The sequence below is a fragment of the Salmo salar genome, chromosome 10, assembly GCF_965601325.2.
Source record: "Salmo salar chromosome 10, fSalSal1, whole genome shotgun sequence".
In the NCBI taxonomy this organism is placed as follows: domain Eukaryota; kingdom Metazoa; phylum Chordata; class Actinopteri; order Salmoniformes; family Salmonidae; genus Salmo; species Salmo salar.
In genome coordinates, this window is record NC_138300.1 from 96,513,381 (window position 1) to 96,536,202 (window position 22,822).

The 22,822-nt window shown below is 44.5% G+C and overlaps 1 protein-coding gene across 1 annotated transcript; it reads left to right on the top strand.

Annotated features, from left to right (window-relative positions):
• Positions 1 to 24: 24 nt before the first annotated feature.
• Positions 25 to 22,019, top strand: LOC106561246 (dnaJ homolog subfamily A member 2). Its single transcript, XM_014124984.3, has 9 exons — positions 25 to 206; positions 1,044 to 1,103; positions 1,617 to 1,852; positions 1,943 to 2,023; positions 12,868 to 13,001; positions 13,093 to 13,289; positions 19,156 to 19,300; positions 20,231 to 20,358; positions 20,477 to 22,019. The coding sequence occupies exons 1-9, from the start codon at positions 129 to 131 to the stop codon at positions 20,663 to 20,665; spliced, it is 1,248 nt and encodes a 415-aa protein (XP_013980459.1). The 5' UTR covers positions 25 to 128; the 3' UTR covers positions 20,666 to 22,019.
• Positions 22,020 to 22,822: the final 803 nt, after the last annotated feature.

Here is a 22,822-nt window from a genome sequence, read left to right on the forward strand (position 1 = left end):
GACTGTCAGCACTGACCCATATTGACGCATTGCTTATGACGTTCCCACCCGGCTTGTTTATCTTCTCTCGTTTCCTTTCCTCGGCAGAAGGTATTTCTGTCTGTAGTTGACTAACGTTAGCTAGCATTATGGCCAACGTTGTGGATACCAAGCTATACGACATCCTCGGAGTTTCACCCTCCGCCTCAGAAAACGACCTAAAGAAGGTAAGTGACTGGTGTTATGTAAAGAAATAATACACAATCAGCTCCTACAGGAAATTATATGACCACAAAACAGGGTTGATGTGGCCTTACCAACACTATTCAGATGCTAAGCTAATTTAGCTAGTTAAATTATCGCTAGTTAACGTTAGGTAGCTAATCATGCGAGCTAGCCAGTGCATATTCTTGGGCAAATATCTAATGAAAAGCAAGTCTTTCTCTGATTTCAAAAGCGCGATTTAAGGCAGCTAACTAGTTAGTTAACTACCTGTTGGGAATTTGGTTATATGTATTGTATACATGAGAAACTAGGCCTACCGTCCTTACGCATAGAAACGAAGCACAGGCAGCGGCCGATCGTTGCTAGGCAGTGCAGACTGCTGGGCGAAGTTAGTTGCAGTAGCTAGCTAACGTTAGCGTAAGATGCTGCGCTAGCTGGTGTGAGTAAAACAAAGCTGGCAGAGTAAAACCATATAGAGGTACTAGGTATGTTATTTGCTAGTTATAGCCAGCTAGTACATAATGAGCTCGGGATTTATCTAATTTGTCTGGTAATGTTAGCTAACTATATATATTATTGTTAGCTAATATGGTCTAAAGTTAGTTACTCTGTCGTCATGTTTTTGACAGACACTACAGATTGCTATTTTATTAGGGATTGTCATGAGGAGGATGATTATGTTAAGCATGCTAGCTAGGTAACGTTAGAATATTTTCTGATTCACCAAGTGTTTCTCTTGCCGCAGCAGCGTAAAGCTACGCAGTTAGAAAATATTGGCCCTACAACAACGCACTCCCAGACAGTGACTGATAATGTAGGTCTGTCTCTCTTGTGTTCAGGCATATCGCAAATTGGCCAAAGAGTTTCACCCAGATAAGAACCCAGATGCCGGGGACAAGGTAAGAGACATGCAGTTACACAGTCACAACATGACATAGCACACACAAAACGATTCACAGCAGCAACACATAACACTGATCAAGCCACATCATGACCACTAGTCATGGTAGTACCATCACATGGGCCTATCTGTATTGTGCAGTAACAGAGACTGGTATCAATCGCTTTTGGTATTACTCAAATGGCCTCCTCTCCAGAGCAAGAGTGCACCAGCTAGTCTGTTGAGGCACACTCTTTCCTGGTCTCCTTTGGTTCATCTGCAGCACTGCCCCAACCGGCATCTTCTTCTGCATCTCTATCAGCTGTCCTGTGTAACATCAGTGCAGATGAAGGAGAGGAAACCTAGACTATTGAGATGAGAGGATCTCTGAGACAACAACGTGATGATTGTTCATGTGGATTTAAAGTTAACAGTATCAAAAATGTCACCTGATGAAGTAGAATGTCTGTGGGAGGTAGTTATGATGGACAATGGCAGGTTCCTCCCTAATGACCCCCCCCATCTCTCCCAGTTTAAGGAGATAAGTTTTGCGTATGAGGTGCTGACCAATCCAGAAAAGAAGGAGCTATATGACCGCTATGGAGAGCAGGGGCTGCGGGAGGGAGGTGGTGGAGGGGCTGGCATGGATGACATCTTCTCCCACATCTTTGGAGGGGGGCTGTTTGGCTTCATGGGGGGGCAGGGACGCGGAGGGGGAGGACGCAACGGGGGGCGCAGGAGAGGCGAGGACATGGTGCACCCCCTCAAGTGAGTGACAGTTATTCTCCCTTCACATCTATGGTCCTCATCCAGACATATTATTTTAGTTATGCCTTACCCTGCTTACCTGTCTAACAGAGTTTCACTGGAAGACCTCTACAATGGTAAAACAACCAAACTACAACTCAGCAAGAATGTCCTGTGTGCTTCCTGCAATGGGTGAGTCTACACACACACTTTAAAATAATGTAATTCACATGGAGATCAATGTTGGTAGTTGCTGAGCTACTACACTTTTTGAAATACACTGAACAAAAATATAAATGCAACAATTTCAAATATTTTACTGAGTTAGAGTTCATATAAGGAAATCAGTCAATTGAAATGGATTCAATAGGACCTATCTATGGATTTTACATGTCTGGGAATACAGATAGAGTATGTGAGTGGAGCTGGAGCGTTGACCTTTTCGCCCGCACCAATTTTGCTCCAGTAGTGCTCACTTCACGAGGTCAGGGCATGGCTGGTTCACCATCCATTTGTAGTCTACTTGTGTTTTTATTTGAATGTTTTATTTAAAAAAAAAACGTTCATGTTTATTTAACCAGGTAGGCCAGTTGAGAACAAGTTCTCATTTACAACTGCGACCTGGCCAAGATAAAGCAAAGCAGTGCGACAAAAACAACACAGAGTTACCATAAACCAACGTACAGTCAATAACATAATAGAAAAATCAATGTACAGTGTGTGCAAATGTAGGGAGGTAGGCAATAAATAGGCCATAGAGGCAAAATAATTACAATTTAGCATTAACACTGGAGTGATAGATGTGCAGATGATGATGTGTTGGCTTTGGGGATGACCAGTGAAATATACCTGCTGGAGCACGTGCTACGGGTGGGGGTTGCTATGGTGACCAGTGAGCTGAGATGGGGTGGGGCTTTACCTAGCAAAGACTTATAGATGAGCTGGAGCCAGTGGGTTTGGCGACGAATATGTAGTGAGGGTCAGCCAACAAGTGCTGATATAGCCGTTTTCTTTAACTACTGTTATTGAGTTCGCTAAATATTTTCATAAAGAAACGGATAAAAACACACACTTGCAAAATTAAGGTGACTTACAAAGATGAGGACCAAGAGAGCGAGTGCGGTGATATAGTGTCCACAACTAAAGAACCATTGTGGAATCTGAAAAGACATGCATCGCTGCTGGCCTGCTCTCTAGGCTCCATCGCATGAGCCTGAAGTCAGACTGGCCAAACTCGTGTTTCTAAAAAGTTAATTCAAAGGCACTAATAAGGCATTTGTTGTTTAATTTGTATTTAATTCTATGTCACAGCCTATAGTTTATTCGGAAAGTATTCAGACCCCTTGACTTTATCCACTTTGTTATGTTACAGCCTTATTCTAAAATTGATTCTAGTTCCCCCCCACCCCCACAATCTACACACACTACCCCATAATGAAGCAAAAACTGGTTTTTAGAAATGTTGGCAAATATTAAAAATAAACGGAATTATCACATTTACATGAAGTATTCAACTCTTTACTCAGTACTTTGCTGAAGCACTTTGGCAATGATTACAGCCTCAAGCCTTCTTGGGTATGACGTTACAAGCTTGGCACACCTGTATTTGGGGAGTTTCTCCCATTCTTCTCTGCAGATCTTCTCAAGCTCTGTCAGGTTGGGTGGGGAGCATCGCTGGTCACCTTTTTTTCAGGTCTCGCCAGAGATGTCCGGCCTCTGGCTGGACCACTCAAGGACATTCAGACGCTTGTCCCGAAGCCACACCTGCGTTGTCTTGGCCGTGTCCTTAGGGTTGTTGTCCTGTTGGAAGGTGAACCTTCGCCCCAGTCTGAGTAGCCATTTGATTAGATGTTCAGGAGTCTTATGGCTTGGGGGTAGAAGCTGTTTAGAAGCCTCTTGGACCTAGACTTGGCGCTCCGGTACTGCTTGCCGTGCAATAGCAGAGAGAACAGTCTATGACTAGGGTGGCTGGAGTCCACGACAATGTTTAGGGCCTTCCTCTGACACCGCCTGGTATAGAGGTCCTGGATGGCAGGAAGCTTGGCCCCAGTGATGTACTGGGCCGTACGCACTACCCTTTGTAGTGCCTTTGCGGTCGGAGGCCGAGCAGTTGCCATAACAGGCAGTGATGCAACCAGTCAGGATGCTCTCGATGGTGCAGCTGTAGAACCTTTTAAGGATCTGAGGACCCATGCCAAAAAAAATGTGGTCTCCTGAGGGGAGGATAGGTTTTGTTGTGCCCCCCTCATGACTGTTTTGTGTGCTTGGACCATGTTAGTTTGTTGGTGATGTGGACACCAAGGAACTTGAAGCTCTCAGCTTGCTCCGCTACAGTCCCATCGATGAGAATAGGGGTGTGCTCGGTCCTCCTTTTCCTGTAGTCCACAATCATCACATTGAGTGAGAGGTTGTTGTCCTGGCACCATACTGCCAGGTCTCTGACCTCCTCCCTATAGGCTGTCTCGTTGTCATCGGCAAACTTAATGATGGTGTTGGAGTCGTGCTTGGCTGTGCAGTCATGAGTGAACAGGGAGTACAGGAAGGGACTGAGCACGCACCCCTGAGGGGCCCCTGTGTTGAGGATCAGCGTGGTGGATGTGTTGTTACCTACCCTTACCACCTGGGAGCGGCCTGTCAGGAAGTCCAGGATCCAGTTGCAGAGGGAGGTGTTTATTCCCAGGGTCCTTAGCTTAGTAATGAGCTTTGAGGGTACTATGGTTTTGAACGCTGAGCTATAGTCAATGAATAGCATTCTCAAGTAGGTGTTCCTTTTGTCCAGGTGGGAAAGGGCAGTGTGGAGTGCAATAGAGATTGTTTCATCTGTGGATCTGTTTGGGCGGTATGCAAATTGGAGTGTGTCTAGGGTTTCTGGGATAATGGTGTTGTGAGCCATGACCAGCCTTTCAAAGCACTTCATGGCTACAAATGTGAGTGCTATGGGTTGGTAGTCATTTAGGCAGGTTACCTTCATGTTCTTGGGCACAGGGACTATGGTGGTCTGCTTGTAACATGTTGGTATTACAGACTCAGTCAGGGATAGGTTGAAAATGTCAGTGAACACACTTTGCAGTTGGCCAGAGCATGCTCGCAGTACACGTCCTGGTAATCCGTCTGGCCCTGCAGCCTTGTATATGTTGACCTGTTTAAAGGTCTTACTCACATCAGAGAGCATGATCACACAGTCCTCCGGAACAGCTGGCGCTCTAATGCATGTTTCAGTGTTATTTGCCTCGAAGCGAGCATAGAAGTAGTTTAGCTCATCTGGTAGGCTCGTGTTACTTGGCAGCTCTCGGCTGTGCTTCCCTTTGTAGTCTGTAATGGTTTGCAAGCCCTGCCATATCCGACGAGCGTCATAGCCGGTGTAGTACGATCCGATCTTAGTCCTGTATTGAGGCTTTGCCTGTTTGATGGTTCGTTGGAGGGCATAGTGGGATTTCTTATTAGCTTCTGGGTTAGTGTCCCGCTCCTTGAAAGCGGCAGCTCTACCCTTTAGCTCAGTGCGGATGTTGCCTATAATCCATGGCTTCTGGTTGGGGCTTCTGGTTGGGTTATGTACGCACAGGACGACGTCATTGATGCACTTATTGATGAAGCCAATGACTGATGTGGTGTACTCCTCAATGCCATCGGAGGGATCCCGGAACATATTCCAGTCTGTGCTAGCAAAACAGTCATGTAGCTTAGCATCTGCTTCATCTGTACACAATTCATCACAATGTATTTCTTTGTAGGCTATAGCCTAAATAATTCATTTTTGTTCCTTCTTAGGCTACCTGTCTGGCTCCTGACCTATTTAGATTGTTTTAATATGACATGTAGCCTATTTGAAGTTCTGAGCACTTCTTACATTCACCTTTCCATTTTATTAAAATACTTTTAATTCGAATCATATGGTTTTGTTTCAATACTTAAAAAATAAATGAAAGGTCCAGGTAGTCACAAAAATAGATGGGTGTTGGATAAATTGTGATTTTAATGAAGGGGTTGAATTTGGAGCTGCAATTTTTTTTCTTCTTTGAGCTCGGAGCGGTTTTTGTCAGTGGTTGGAAAGGACGTGGTGCGCTGTAGCAGTGAAGTGCTCCATGAGAGGGATTTCCATTTTCAATTCCGCTCACATACTCTGACAGATATGTATCTGTTGGTCAGATACCAAGTGGGTTGGTATGGGCGTGGATCAGAAAACCAGTCCGTATCTGGTGTGACCACCATTTGCCTCATGCAGCGCGACACATCCCCGTCGCATAGAGTTGATCAGGCTGTTGATTGTGGCCTGTGGAATGTTGTCCCACTCCTCTTCAATGGTTGTGTGGATTTGATGGATATTGTCGGGAACTGGACACGCTGTCATACACGTCGATCTAGAGCATCCCAAACATGCTCAGTGGGTGTGTATGCAGGCCATGGAAGAACTGGGACGTTTCCAGCTTCCAGAAATTGTGTGCAGATACTTGCGACATGGGGCTGTGCATTATCATGCTGAATCAAATCAAATCAAATCAAATTTATTTATATAGCCCTTCGTACATCAGCTGATATTCTCAAAGTGCTGTACAGAAACCCAGCCTAAAACCCCAAACAGCAAGCAAAGCATGTGAAAGAAGGTGGCTAGGAAAAACTCCCTAGGAAAAACTCCCTAGAAAGGCCAAAAACCTAGGAAGAAACCTAGAGAGGAACCAGGCTATGAGGGGTGGCCAGTCCTCTTCTGGCTGTGCAGGGTGGATATTCTAACAGAACATGGTCAAAATGTTAAAATGTTCATAAATGACCAGCATGGTCAAATAATAATCATCATAGTAGTTGTCGAGGGTGCAACAAGCACGTCCGGTGAACAGGTCAGGGTTCCATAGCCGCAGGCAGAACAGTTGAAACTGGAGCAGCAGCACGGCCAGGTGGACTGGGGACAGCAAGGAGTCATCATACCAGGTAGTCCTGAGGCATGGTCCTAGGGCTCAGGTCCTCCGAGAGAAAGACAGAAAGAGAGAATTAGAGAGAGCATATTTAAATACACACAGGACACCGGATAAGACAAGAGAAATACTCCAGATGTAACAGACTGACCCTAGCCCCCCGACACATAAACTACTGCAGCATAAATACTGGAGGCTGAGACAGGAGGGATCAGAAGACACTGTGGCCCCATCCGATGATACCCCCGGACAGGGCCAAACAGGCAGGATATAACCCCACCCACTTTGCCAAAGCACAGCCCCCACACCACTAGAGGGATGTCTCCAGCCACCAACTTACCGTCCTAAGACAAGGCCGAGTATAGCCCACAACGATCTCCGCCATGGCACAACCCAAGGGGGGGTCGCCAACCCAGACAGGAAGACCACGTCAGTGACTCAACCCACTCAAGTGACGCACCCCTCCCATGGACGGCATGGAAGAACACCAGTAGGCCAGTGACTCAGCCCCTGTAAAAGGGTTAGAGGCAGAGAATCCCAGTGGAAAGAGGGGAACCGGCAAGGCAGAGACAGCAAGGGCGGTTCGTTGCTCCAGCCTTTCCGTTCACCTTCACACTCCTGGGCCAGACTATACTTAATCATAGGACCTACTGAAGAGATAAGTCTTCAGTAAAGACTTAAAGGTTGAGACTGAGTCTGCGTCTCTCACATTGGTAGGCAGACCATTCCATAAGAATGGAGCTCTATAGGAGAAAGCCCTACCTCCAGCCGTTTGCGTAGAAATTCTAGGGACAATTAGGAGGCCTGCGTCTTGTGACCGTAGCGTACGTGTAGGTATGTACGGCAGGACCAAATCGGAAAGATGGGTAGGAGCAAGCCCATGTAATGCTTTGTAGGTTAGCAGTAAAACCTTGAAATCAGCCCTTGCCTTAACAGGAAGCCAGTGTAGGGAGGCTAGCACTGGAGTAATATGATCAAATTTTTTGGTTCTAGTCAGGATTCTAGCAGCCGTATTTAGCACTAACTGAAGTTTATTTAGTGCTTTATCCGGGTAGCCGGAAAGTAGAACATTGCAGTAGTCCAGCCTAGAAGTAACAAAAGCATGGATTAATTTTTCTGCGTCATTTTTGGACAGAAAATTTCTGATTTTTGCAATGTTACGTAGATGGAAAAAAGCTGTCCTTGAAACAGTCTTGATATGTTCTTCAAAAGAGAGATCAGGGTCCAGAGTAACGCCGAGGTCCTTCACAGTTTTATTTGAGACGACTGTACAACCATCCAGATTAATTGTCAGATTCAACAGAAGATCTCTTTGTTTCTTGGGACCTAGAACAAGCATCTCTGTTTTGTCTGAGTTTAAAAGTAGAAAGTTTGCAGCCATCCACTTCTTTATGTCTGAAACACAGGCTTCTAGCGAGGGCAATTTTGGGGCTTCACCATGTTTCATTGAAATGTACAGCTGTGTGTCGTCCGCATAGCAGTGAAATTTAACATTATGTTTTCGAATGACATCCCCAAGAGGTAAAATGTATAGTGAAAACAATAGTGGTCCTAAAACGGAACCTTGAGGAACACCGAAATTTACAATTGATTTGTCAGAGGACAAACCATTCACAGAGACAAACTGATATCTTTCCGACAGATAAGATCTAAACCAGGCCAGAACTTGTCCATGTAGACCAATTTGGGTTTCCAATCTCTCCAAAAGAATGTGGTGATCGATGGTATCAAAAGCGGCACTAAGATCTAGGAGCACGAGGACAGATGCAGAGCCTCGGTCTGACGTCATTAAAAGGTCATTTACCACCTTCACAAGTGCAGTCTCAGTGCTATGATGGGGTCTAAAACCAGACTGAAGCGTTTCGTATACATTGTTTGTCTTCAGGAAGGCAGTGAGTTGCTGTGCAACAGCTTTTTCTAAAATTTTTGAGAGGAATGGAAGATTCGATATAGGCCGATAGTTTTTTATAATTTCTGGATCAAGATTCGGCTTTTTCAAGAGAGGCTTTATTACTGCCACTTTTAGTGAGCTTGGTACACATCCGGTGGATAGAGAGCCGTTTATTATGTTCAACATAGGAGGGCCAAGCACAGGAAGCAGCTCTTTCAGTAGTTTAGTTGGAATAGGGTCCAGTATGCAGCTTGAGGGTTTGGAGGCCATGATTATTTTCATCATTGCGTCAAGAGATATAGTACTAAAACACTTTAGTATCTCCCTTGATCCTAGGTCCTGGCAGAGTTGTGCAGACTCAGGACAATGGAGCTTTGGAGGAATACCCAGATTTAAAGAGGAGTCTGTAATTTGCTTTCTAATGATCATGATCTTTTCCTCAAAGAAGTTCATAAATGTATTACTGCTGAAGTGAAAGCCATCCTCCATTTGCGAAGGCTGCTTTTTAGTTAGCTTTGCGACAGTATCAAAAAGAAATTTCGGATTGTTCTTATTTTCCTCAATTAAGTTGGAAAAATAGGATGATCGAGCAGCAGTAAGGGCTCTTCGATACTGCACGGTACTGTCTTTCCAAGCTAGTCGGAAGACTTCCAGTTTGGTGTGGCGCCATTTCCGTTCCAATTTTCTGGAAGCTTGCTTCAGAGCTCGTGTATTTTCTGTATACCAGGGAGCTAGTTTCTTATGACAGATGTTTTTAGGGGTGCAACTGCATCTAGGGTATTGCGCAAGGTTAAATTGAGTTCCTCGGTTAGGTGGTTAACTGATTTTTGTCCTCTGACGTCCTTGGGTAGGCAGAGGCAGTCTGGAAGGGCATCAAGGAATCTTTGGGTTGTCTGAGAATTTATAGCACGACTTTTAATGCTCCTTGGTTGGGGTCTGAGCAGATTATTTGTTGCAATTGCAAACGTAATAAAATGGTGGTCCGATAGTCCAGGATTATGAGGAAAAACATTTAGATCCACAACATTTATTCCATTTGACAAAACTATGTCCAGAGTATGACTGTGGCAGTGAGTAGGTCCAGAGACATGTTGGACAAAACCCACTGAGTCGATGATGGCTCTGAAAGCCTTTTGGAGTGGGTCTGTGGACTTTTCCATGTGAATGTTAAAGTCACCAAAAATTAGAATATTATCTGCTATGACTACAAGATCCGATAGGAATTCAGGGAACTCAGTGAGGAACACTGCATATGGCCCAGGAGGCCTATAAACAGTAGCTATAAAAAGTGAGTGAGTAGGCTGCATAGATTTCATGACTAGAAGCTCAAAAGACGAAAACGTCTTTGTTGTTTTTTCTTTTTTTTGTAAATTGAAATTTGCTATCGTAAATGTTAGCAACACCTCCGCCTTTGTCGGATGCACGGGGGGTATGGTCACTAATGTAACCAGGGGGTGAGGCCTCATTTAACACAGTAAATTCATCAGGCTTAAGCCATGTTTCAGTCAGGCCAATCACATCAAGATTATTATCAGTGATTAGTTCATTGACTATAACTGCCTTGGAAGTGAGGGATCTAACATTAAGTAACCCAATTTTGAGATGTGAGGTATCACAATCTCTTTCAATAATGGCAGGAATGGAGGAGGTCTTTATACTAGTGAGATTGCTAAAGCGAACACCACCATTTTTAATTTTGCCCAACCTAGATCGAGGCACAGACACGGTCTCAATGGGGATAGCTGAGCTGACTACACTGACTGTGCTAGTGGCAGACTCCACTAAGCTGGCAGGCTGGCTAACAGCCTGCTGCCTGGCCTGCACCCTATTTCATTGTGGAGCTAGAGGAGTTAGAGCCCTGTCTATGTTCGTAGATAAGATGAGAGCACCCCTCCAGCTAGGATGGAGTCCGTCACTCCTCAACAGGCCAGGCTTGGTCCTGTTTGTGGGTGAGTCCCAGAAAGAGGGCCAATTATCTACAAATTCTATCTTTTGGGAGGGGCAGAAAACAGTTTTCAAACAGCGATTGAGTTGTGAGACTCTGCTGTAGAGCTCATCACTCCCCCTAACTGGGAGGGGGCCAGAGACAATTAATCGATGCCGACACATCTTTCTAGCTGATTTACACGCTGAAGCTATGTTGCGCTTGGTGACCTCTGACTGTTTCATCCTAACATCGTTGGTGCCGACGTGGATAACAATATCTCTATACTCTCTACACTCGCCAGTTTTAGCTTTAGCCAGCACCGTCTTTAGATTAGCCTTAACGTCGGTAGCCCTGCCCCCTGGTAAACAGTGTATGATCGCTGGATGATTAGTTTTAAGTCTAATACTGCGGGTAATGGAGTCGCCAATGACTAGGGTTTTCAATTTGTCAGAGCTAATGGTGGGAGCCGTTGGCGTCTCAGACCCCACAACGGGAGGAGTAGAGACCAGAGAAGTCTCGGCCTCCGACTCCGACTCGCTTAATGGGGAGAACCGGTTGAAAGTTTCTGTCGGCTGAATAAGCGACACCGGTTGAGCATTCCTACAGCGTTTCCCTCCAGAAGCCATGAGAAAGATGTCCGGCTGCGGGGACCGTGCGAGGGGGTTTATACTAACGTTACTATCTGTACTTACTGGTGGCACAGACGCTGTTTCATCCTTTCCTACACTGAAATTACCCTTGCCTAACGATCGCGTCTGAAGCTGGGCTTGCAGCACAGCTATCCTTGCCGTAAGGCGATCGTTCTCCTGTATATTATAAGTACAACGACTGCAATTAGAAGGCATCATATTAATGTTACTTAGCTTCGGCTGTTTGAAGTCCTGACGAACCATGACCAGATAAAACCTCCGGGGTGAAAAAGTTGAATGAAAAAAGTTGAGTGAGGGAAAAAGTAAAAATATACGGTAATGAAAAAGTAAAAAACCGTCAGGTATCAAAGTAAGATCGGCAACAAAAACGCACAGCAGCGTAAACAAGTCTGCATGAGGTGATGGTGATGGTGGCGGGTGAATGGCATGACAATGGGCCTTAGGATTTTGTCACGATATCTCTGTGCATTGAAAATGTCATCAATAAAAAAGGCAATTGTGTTTGTTGTCCGTAGCTTATGCTTGCCCATACCATAAACCCACCGTCACCATGAGGCACTCTGTTCACAACGCTGACATCAGCAAAACGCTCGCTCACATGACATCGTACATGCTGTGTGCCATTTGCATGGTACCAGTTGAAACCGGGCTTGATCTGTGAAGAGCACACTTCTCCAGTGGCCATCGAAGGTGAGCATTTACCCATAGATGTTGGTTACGACACCGAACTGCAATCAGGTCAAGACCCTGGTGAGGACGACGGGCATGCAGATGCGCTTACTTGAGACGGTTTCTGACAATTTGTGCAGAAATCCTTTGGTTGTTCAAACCCAGTTTCACCAGATGTCTGGTTGGCTGGTCTCAGACAATCCCGCAGGTGAAGAAGCCGGTTGTGGAAGTCCTGGGCTGGCGTGGTTGTGAGGCCGGTTGGACGTACTGTCAAATGATCTAAAACAACGTTGGCAGCTTATGGTAGATAATTTAATGTTCATGTATCTGGCAACAGCTCTGGTGGACATTCCTGCAGTAGCATGCCAATTGCAAGCTCCATCAACTTGAGACATCTGTGGCATTGTGTTGTGACAAAAATGCACATTTTTAGTGGCCTTTTATTGTCCCTAGCATGAGGTGCACCTGTGTAATGATCATGCTGTTTAATCAGCTTCTTGATATGCCACACCTGTCAGGTGGATGGATTATCTTGGAAATGGAGAAATGCTCGCTAACAAGGATGTAAACACATTTCTTCACAAAATTTGAGAGAAGTAAGCTTTTTGTGCATATGGAAAAGTTTTTAAACATGGGACCAACACGTTGCGTTTTTTATTTTTGTTCTGTATAAATATCCTTAGTGGACAGAGCTATGGATGCAGGACTTAACATTCATGAAATAAAAATGTATAGTTTTTACCATATTTTGAAGCTGTATACCGTTTGTTTGTTTACTTTGTTTGTAAAACAAGGTTATATTTTGGGTTGTGATGGGATACGACAATTGAACTAAGTTCATTTATAAGTTATATTATTTTAGAATCAATGGGTACAAGTCCAAAAATGAATGTAGGTGTGATTGATATATATATATATATTATATATATATAATTATTTATTTATTAAGTTTAATGGGATACTTGACTCTCCTCGCTCTGGTCCGACTCCAGTGCCGGGGGTAAGGCGGGGGCGGTGCAGAAGTGCGTGGCCTGCAGAGGGAGAGGCATGAGGATCATGATCAGACAGCTGGCTCCTGGCATGGTCCAACAGATGCAGTCAGTCTGCACAGACTGCAACGGAGAGGGTAGGACCACACACACGTGGTCTGCAATAATGAATACACTATAAAAAGTAACATTTTTGTTAGGAAACTAATCTGTTTGTGTTTTGTATAGGGGAGGTGATCAGTGAGAAGGACCGCTGTAAGAAGTGTGAGGGTCGTAAGGTGAACAAGGAGACCAAGCTGTTGGAGGTCCATGTTGATAAAGGCATGAGGCATGGCCAGAAAATAAGCTTCACTGGAGAGGCTGACCAAGCCCCAGGCACTGAGCCTGGAGACATCTTACTGGTCCTACAGGAGAAGGAGCATGAGGTAAAATGCACACACACTGTAGCAGAGAGTACTCAGACTTTAAACCTGTTATGGCTAGGGGGCAGTATTTTCACGGCTGGATAAAAAACGTACCCGATTTAATCTGGTTACCACTCCTACCCAGTAACTAGAATATGCATATACTTATTACATATGGATAGAAAACACCCTAAAGTTTCTAAAACTGTTTGAATGGTGTCTGTGAGTATAACAGAACTCATATGGCAGGCCAAAATCTGAGAAGGTTTCATTCAGGAAGTGGCCTGTCTGACAAGGTGTCGTTCTTCTTGTCTCTGTTTATTGAAGAGTGAGGGTCTTAGCTGTCCCGTGACACTTCCTACGGCTGCCATAGGGTCTCAGAAGGCGGTAAAAAGCTGAATCGTTGCTTTGCAGGCTCTGGCTGAAACAAAGTAGCGCATTTGGGTAGTGGCTGGTTACAGTACTGTGAGACTCAGGCTCGTGCCCGCGTCGACCGAAAGCTTTGTTTACTTTCCTCTGTTTAGCTAAATGGACATTCCCGGTCGGAATATTATCGCTTTTTTACGAGAAAAATGGCATAAAAATTGATTTTAAACAGCGGTTGACATGCTTCGAAGTACGGTAATGGAATATTTAGATTTTTTTTGTCACGAATTGCGCCATGCGCACGACCCTTATTTACCCTTTCAGATAGTGTCTGGAACGCACGAACAAAACGCCGCAATTTGGATATAACGATGGATTATTTTGGACCAAACCAACATTTGTTATTGAAGTAGCAGTCCTGGGAGTGCATTCTGACGAAGACAACAAAAGGTAATCAAACTTTTATAATAGTAAATCTGATTTTGGTGAAGGCTAAACCTGCCTGGTGTCTAAATAGCTAGCCCGTGATGCCTGGGCTATGTACTTAGAATATTGCAAAATGTGCTTTCACCAAAAAGCTATTTTAAAATCGGACATATCGAGTGCATAGAGGAGTTCTGTATCTATAATTCTTAAAATAATTGTTATGCTTTTTGTGAACGTTTATCGTGAGTAATTTAGTAAATTATTAGCAAATTCCTCCGGAAGTTTGCGGGGGCTATGCTAGTTCTGAACGTCACATGCTAATGTAAAAAGCTGTTTTTTGATACAAATATGAACTTGATTGAACAAAACATGCATGTATTGTATAACATAATGTCCTAGGGTTGTCATCTGATGAAGATCATCAAAGGTTAGTGCTGCATTTAGCTGTCTTCTGGGTTTTTGTGACATTATATGCTAGCTTGAAAAATGGGTGTCTGATTATTTCTGGCTTGGTACTCTGCTGACATAATCTAATGTTTTGCTTTCGCTGTAAAGCCTTTTTGAAATCGGACAGTGTGGTTAGATAAAGGAGAGTCTTGTCTTTAAAATGCTGTGAAATAGTCATATGTTTGAAAAATGGAAGTTTTTGTATTTTTGAGGAATTTGTAATTCGCGCCACGCCTATCATTGGATATTGGAGCAGGTGTTCCGCTAGCGGAACGTCTAGATGTAAGAGGTTAAATAAACTGCTCAGGAAACCACTCGGAGTGAAGTGTTCAGCAATTCTCAATCTAATTTTGTTGGTTGCAAACACATGTAGCAGATATTGCAGTTTCAGCTAAATGCTTGTTTCTAGTTCCAACAGTGCAGTAACAATACAAAACAATACACACATCCCCAAAATAAAGAAACATCAGTTCAAGAAATGTCATAGTCCCAAAAAATTATATATATATCTATATCTCAGCAAAAAATAAACATCCTCTCACTGTCAACTGTATTTATTTTCAGCAAACTTAACATGTGTAAATATTTGTATGAACATAACAAGATTCAACAACTGAGACATAAAACTGAACAAGATCCACAGATCTATGACTAACAGAAATGGAATAATGTGTCCCTGAACAAAGGGGGGGTCAAAATCAAAAGTAACAGTCAGTATCTGGTGTGGCCACCAGCTGCACCAGATTTGCCAGTTATTGCTGTGAGATGTTACCCCACTTCCACCAAGGCACCTGCAAGTTCCTGGACATTTCTGGGGGGGGAATGGCCCTAGCCCTCCCCCTCCGATCCAACAGGTCCCAGATGTGCTCAATGGGATTGAGATCCGGGCTCTTCGCTGGCCATGGCAGAACACTGACATTCCTGTCTTGCAGGAAGTCTTGCACAGAACGAACAGTATGGCTGGTGGCATTGTCATGCTGGAGGGTCATGTCGGGATGAGCCTGCAGGAAGGGTACCACATGAGGGAGGAGGTTGTCTTCCCTGTAATGCACAGTGTTGAGATTGCCTGCAATGACAACAAGCTCAGTCCGATGATGCTGTGACACACCACCCCAGACCATGACAGAGCGTCCACCTCGATCCCGCTCCAGAGTACATGCCTCGGGGGGTAATGCTCATTCCTTTGATGATAAACGCGAATCTGACCATCACCCCTGGTGAGACAAAACCGCGACTCGTCAGTGAAGAGCACTTTTTGCCAGTCCTGTCTGGTCCAGTGACGGTGGGTTTGTGGCCATAGGCAACGTTGTTGCCGGTGATGTCTGGTGAGGACCTGCCTTACAACAGGCCTACAAGCCCTCAGTCGAGCTTCTCTCAGCCTATTGCGGACAGTCTGAGCACTGATGGAGGGATTGTGTGTTCCTTGTGTAACTAGGGCAGTTGTTGTTGCCATCCTGTCCCGCAGGTGTGATGTTCGTATGTACCGATCCTGTGCAGGTGTTGTTACACGTGGTCTGCCACTGCGAGGACGATCAGCTGTCCGTCCTGTCGCCCTATAGCGCTGTCTTAGGCGTCTCACAGTACGGACATTGCAATTTATTGCCCTGGCTACATCAGCAGTTCTCATGCCTCCTTGCAGCATACCTAAGGCACGTTCACGCAGATGAGCAGGGACCCTGGGCAACTTTCTTTTGGTGTTTTTCAGAGTCTGTAGAAAGGCCTCTTTAGTATCCTAAGTTTTCATAACTGTGACCTTAATTGCCTACCGTCTATAAGCTGTTAGTGTCTTAACGACCGTTCCACAGCTGCATGTTCATTAATTGTTTATGGTTCATTGAACAAGTATGGGAAACGGTGTTTAAACCCTTTACAGTGAAAATCTGTGAAGTTATTTTGATTTTTACAAATGATCTTTGAAAGACAGGGTCCTGAAAAAGGGAAGTTTCTTTTTTTTGGTGTGTGTGTATAGATACATACATGTACACATAATTCAAAAATCATGGGCGTTAATATAGAATTGGACCCCCCTTTGCTGCTATAACAGCCTCAACTCTTCTGGGAAGGCTTTCCACGATATGTTGGAAAGTTGCTGCGGAGACTTGGTTCCATTCAGCCACAAGTGCATTAGTGAGGTCGGGCACTGATGTTGGGCGATTAGTCCTGGCATTCTAATTCATCCCAAAGGAGTTTGATAGGGTTGAGGTCAGGGCTCTGCAGGCCAGTCAAGTTCTTCCACACCGATCTCGGCAAACCATTTCTGTATGGACAACGCTTTGTGCACGGGGGCATTGTCATGCTGAAACAGGAAAGGGCCTTCTCCAAACTGTTGCTACAAAGTTGTCATTGTATGTTGGAGCGTTAAGATTTCCCTTCACTGGAACTACGGGGCCTAGCCTGAAGAATGTAAAACAGGCCCAGACCATTATTCATCCTACAACAAACTTTACAGTTGGCACTATGCATTCGGGCAGGTAGCGTTCTCCTGGTATCCGCCAAACCCAGTTTTGCCAGATGGTGAAGCGTGATTCATCACTCCAGAGAACGCGTTTCCAATACTCCAATTGTGGCAAACTTTACACCACTCCAGCCGGAGCTTGTCAATGCGCATGGTGATCTGACTTGTTGGAAAGGTGGCATCCTATGACTGTGCCACGTTGAGTCACTGAGCTGATTTTAGACACTGATCAGTAAAGAGTGTGGCTGAAATAGCCGAATTTGAAGCGGTGTCCACATACCTTTGGCCGTGTGTGTATTTTATTTATTTATTTACATTACAGTATCAGTCACATTTGGACACACACACTTCTACATTGTTGAATTAATAGTGAAGACAAACTCTGAAATAACACATATGGAATCATGTAGTAACCCAAAAACTGTTAAACAAATCAAAATATATTTGCGATTGTTCAAAGTAGCCACCCTTTGCCTTGACAGCTTTGCACACTCTTGGCATTATCTCAACCACATATGCTGAGCACTTGTTGGCTGCTTTTCCTTCACTTTGCGGTCCATCTCATCCCAAACCATCTGTTGGGTTGAGGTCGAATAGCTCTTACACAGCCTGGAGTGTGTTGGGTCATTGTCCTGTTGAAAACAAATGATAGTCCCATTTAAGCGAAAACCAGATGGGATGGCATATCGCTGCAGAATGCTGTTGTAGCCATGCTGGTTAAGTGTGCCTTGAATTCTAAATAAATCCCTGACAGTGTCACCAGCAAAGCACCCCCACACCTCCTCCTCCATGCCTCATGGTGGGAACCACTCATGCAGAGATCATCCGTTCACCTACTCTGCATCTCACAAAGACATGGCGGTTGGCTCCAAAAATCTCTAATTTGGGCACATCAGACCAAAGGACAGATTTCCACCAATCTAATGTCCATTGCTTGTGTTTCTTGACCCAAGCAAGTCTCACACAGTCTCCTCTGAACAGTTGATGTCTGTTACTTAAACTCTGAAACATTTATTTGGGCTCCAATTTCTGAGGCTGGTAATTCTAATGAACTTATCCTCTGCAGCAGAGGTAACTGCTGTGATCCTCATGAGAGAGAGCCAGTTTCATCATAGCGCTTGATGGTTTTTGCGACTGCACTTGAAGAAACTTTCAAAGTTCTTAATTTTCCGTATTGACTGACCTTCATGTCTTAAATTAATGATGGACTGTTGTTTCTCTTTGCTTATTTGAACTGTTCTTGCCATAATATGGACTTGGTATTTTACCAAATAGGGCTATCTTCTGTATACCAACCCTACCTCGTCACGACACAACTGTCTCAAACGCATTAAGAAGGAAAGAAATTCCACATTAACTTTTAACAAGGCACACCTGATAATTGACATGCATTCCAGGTGACTAACTCTTGATGCTGGTTGAGAGAATGCCAAGAGTGTGCTAAGCTGTCATCAAGGCAAAAGATGGCTACTTTGAAGAATCTCAAATATAAAATATATTTTGATTTTGTTTAACAATTTTTGTGTTACCACAATGTTCCATATGTGTTATTTCATAGTTTGTGTTCACTATTATTCCACAATGTGGAAAAGTAAAAATAAAGAAAAACCTTTGAATGAGTAGGTGTGCCCAAACTTTTGACTTGTGTGTGTGTACAAAAATATAAATGCACCATGTAAAAGGTTGGTTTCATGAGCTGAAATAAAAGATCCCATAAATTGTCCATATGCACAAAATATTATTTCTCTCAAATGTGGTGCCAAAATGTGTTTACGTCCCTGTTAGTGAGCATTTCTCCTTAGTCTATCGACCTGACAGGTGTGGCACATCAAGAAGCTGATTAAACAGCATGGTCGTAACACCTGTGCACTTTGTGCTGGGAACAATACTCTAAAATGTGCAGTGTTATCACCCAACGCAATGTCACAGATGTCTCAAGTTGAGGGACTGTGCAATTGGCATGCTTACTGCCAGAGAATCAATGACTATGTACATAGGGCAGCAGTCTAAGGTGGAGGGTAGAGTCTGGGTGGTAGCCGGCCAGTGACAAAATGTTTTAGCTTCCTCTCTGAAGGTGGCCCTCAATTCCCATCTCCTGAGTTTGAGACAATCCTGAAACGCTCTCGCCGACTTCAGCCAGAGAGGTTTGGTCAAAGTACTGATAAAATGTTAATTATTGATATTGTTCTGCAGGAGTTCCGTCGTGATGGCCATGACCTCCACATGACCCAGCGTATCGGCCTGGTGGAAGCTCTGTGTGGCTTTCAGTTGGCGGTCACACACCTTGATGGACGCCAGCTCGCCGTCAAATATCCCCCTGGCAAGGTCATAGACCCAGGTAAACACACACCAGTCCACAACTCACACACACCGCTTCAAGTTTAAAGGGGGCCTGAACTTCCTGATTTGGCCTAGTTTTTTGGCTTGGCCATTAAGAAATGCAGCAGCCATGACTGAAGTCAAACGAGAGTTGTTTTGGGGGGGTGGTTTAATGTGGGTGTGTCTGTGTGTCTTCGGATGTGGCAAGCGTTTGTACAGCACACAGTATTCACTCACGCTTATAACTTGAACAGTCTAACCAGGTCTTGTGTCTTGAAGTCGCTTAGGCTTGCTAGTGCTAGCCAAGTTCTTTCGCCAATTAGCTTCAGCTGGCTGGTGTGTGACCGTGGCAAAGTTGGTTTGACATTGGGTAGCCTAACTCTGGGGCTAGTTAGTGACCGTCAATAAATAGCAAAATGGGACAATATTGTCATGTTGCACATCTTTTTAAATGCTTTCGGTATTTCTGCAATTTATATATGGTTTTGAGGTGTTTAAATAATTGAAATTGGGAGCTATTGACATTTTAAAATATTGTCGCATGTACACTGTAATTTACTTATGGTCCCTAACTTGCCCCATAGGGATGTCAAATACAAATTGACCATGGTCATTACAATCGGGTCGCATGCAGTTGCGGTCCGAATTCATGATTACTTGTCTGCTGCCAGCTGTGGGCAGGATTTAAATAAACCCAACCAAAGGAACACTTATGGTACCCTTCATTCCGTGACGTACCATTTTTTTTGGAGAATGACTTTATGATCATACTTCTACTTTGTAGTACATTTTGACATGATAATTCTGACTCCTATCGATGCCAAATAGGATGTTTTCAAAACGAGAAGTTGCTTTTTAGGGGCAGTCGCTCTTTAACTTTATCTATTTTGCTTGCCCTGTATCGTGTGTGTGTGTGTGGTGTGTGAGTGTGTGTGTGTGTGTGTGTCAGGTTGTATCCGGGTGGTGAAGGGAGAGGGTATGCCTCAGTACAGGAACCCATTTGAGAAGGGAGATCTGTTCATCAAGTTTGATGTCCAGTTCCCTGACAACAACTGGATCAGCCCTGAGAAACTCACCGTGAGTACCTCTGAGAACCAATTAGCCCTCCTAAGGTGTCTGGTGCATCACACATTGTCTTAACCTTTACTTTGTGTACGTAATTTACAGAATGTGTGTTTAACCTGTGTGTGTTTAGGAGTTGGAGGACCTGCTGCCTGCGCGTGCAGATGGACCAGTCATCTCGTCAGAGGCAGAGGAGGTTGACCTCCAGGACTGTGAGGTCAGAGGTCAGGGGTCAGCGGGGGCCAGGAGGGAGGCCTACAACGATAGCTCTGATGAGGAGGGGGGGCCGCATGGTCCAGGGGTACAGTGTGCCCACCAGTAGACTGAATACACACACACACCCCGTCAACCCTCTCTCTCCAGTCTATGTGCCCATCTGTTGTGAGGGAAGGGCACCTCCCTACTGCACCCTGCCCCAGGTCCCATCAGGACCCTCCATCCTCTTCATTCCACAATCAGAGTGTGTGGGTGTGGTCAGCAGGCTGTGCTGGATGTGTGGTGGCCATTTGACATCCTAGGATTTTAGGCTCTACAGCTGTCTTTGGAAACGTCATTTGCGAACCTTGTGTATAAAATGAAAATATTGTCTGGAAAAATACATTCATTTATCTTCTAAAAGGCTTCAGTGTCGTAGTCTAGTCTTAGTCACATCAGCGCATGCTGAAAAGACATTTAACACAGGCCTACCATAGCCCATGGCCTACACGGCAGCCTGCTGAGCCACACAGGAAGTGATTGCATCACTTTCTGTAAGCTCAAACTCCTCTCATCACTGAGTTACTTGGGGACTTCCTGGCTCAGATTTATCTCCACCAATCACATAGCTTGAGTCTTTAGGCTTATTTACCTTTCAGTCAGAAAAAAATGTTTCTCTTCTGTGTGAGGATTGTGTGCTTCTGCGCATCTGTGCGTGTGACCACAGAGCTTTTGTCTGAGTAGCATACTCTATTCCTCTTTCTAAACTCAGGCAAGGCTCTCTCTCTGTGTGTGTGTGTGTGTGTGAGCTGCTGGCGTCTCTACTCATAGCAGTATGTATTCTGTGTGTAGTGGCAGTGTGAGTGATGACCTCATGTTTATGCTCAATTAAAGATAAAAACATCTGAATTTGTTGAACTTCTCCCACCTTGACCATGTCACCTTTTTAACCCTCAACCCCAAACCCCTGTATTATATACAACTCTCCATGCCAGTAGAACTGTCACATGCCATCTCCAACTTCCATTCCCTTAGCTCTGTAAATACCAGCCACAACCCCATCCCCTGTGCACGGTTGCATCTCAGTACTCTTCAGCTGCCTCCTCCCTTCCTATCCAAATTCCTGTCCTTCATCTGCACTAATGGGACAAAACAGCAGGGTCATGTTAAGTTGGCACAAATTAGAAAATGTTTTGATCACAACCTAAAAAACACTTTCATTTCCAGTTTCAAAACATTTAGCTATAGTCTGGCTTATTTCCTTTCTCCTGTCCAGTTCTGTGAGATCAGTGCAGATGGAGATGATAGGAGGCTACTTTAGACTGTAGAGATGTAGTCATGTGACTGTAAATATGAAATAGGCCACTGGAGGAACACGCTACAGACCAACAGACAGGCTTTATTTAGTAAGTGATATTATTGTTGATGCTCATGTTTGTCAGGATGACAATTGAACTGTATAATAAACTCTGTCACCATCAGCTCTCTGCATCTGTTCATCCACTTACCAGCATGCTACAGTATTTAAGCCAATGACAGACAGTTTAATAAAAAAAAAAAGTATAGCTCTTTGAAGTCCACTGTATTTAATTAAAGAAAAGCTGAATCTTATGCATACACTAAAATAATTACTGAACTGCAGCCAGGCAAGTGAACGGGGTGGGTAGTAGTATAGCAATTTACAGATTGAGGGGGAACAGCCAGAGCAGGACTTACCGATCAGAATTCTAGTGACATAGATGTGTAGTAATGGCATCGCTATATGGGTAGTGATAGTATATTAGTGTTGGAGGCTAGCCTGAGTGAGTCAGCGGTGTCATCTCTCTGTGCTGTGGAGTTCCACTGGACCCAGCAGCTCCTTATAGCCTGCTGTATTCCTGGGAGGAGGGAGAATAAAGAATGGGTAAGAGGTGTAAATTGACACCAGTCTTGTTACCTGTATCTCTTACATATTACTTGTGTGTTAACTGTCTCGTTTAGACTGCATGACATAGGAGTGTTCCCTCTTCAGCTGCTCCAGTCTCTGATCTTCTTACCCTCCTGAGAGAGACACATACAGCCCAGAATCATACACCACCCTCCAATGCCTAACAAAAGGGTATATTATACGTGGAAGGTTATGCGTGTGGTTGTGTGTTACCTGGGGCAGGTTGTGCGTGTGGTTGTGTGGTTGTGTGTTACCTGGGGCAGGTTGTGCGTGAGGTTGTGTGCTTGTGTGTTACCTGGGGCAGGTTGTGCGTGTGGTTGTGTGTTACCTGGGGCAGGTTGTGCGTGAGGTTGTGTG

Excerpts from the sequence above, each read along its gene's own strand:
- LOC106561246 (XM_014124984.3), top strand. The coding sequence starts at position 129 with ATGGCCAACGTTGTGGATACCAAGCTATACGACATCCTCGGAGTTTCA. Across the intron at positions 207-1,043 it reads CAGAAAACGACCTAAAGAAG|GCATATCGCAAATTGGCCAA; the intron begins GTAAGTGACTGG and ends TCTTGTGTTCAG. Across the intron at positions 1,104-1,616 it reads ACCCAGATGCCGGGGACAAG|TTTAAGGAGATAAGTTTTGC; the intron begins GTAAGAGACATG and ends CATCTCTCCCAG.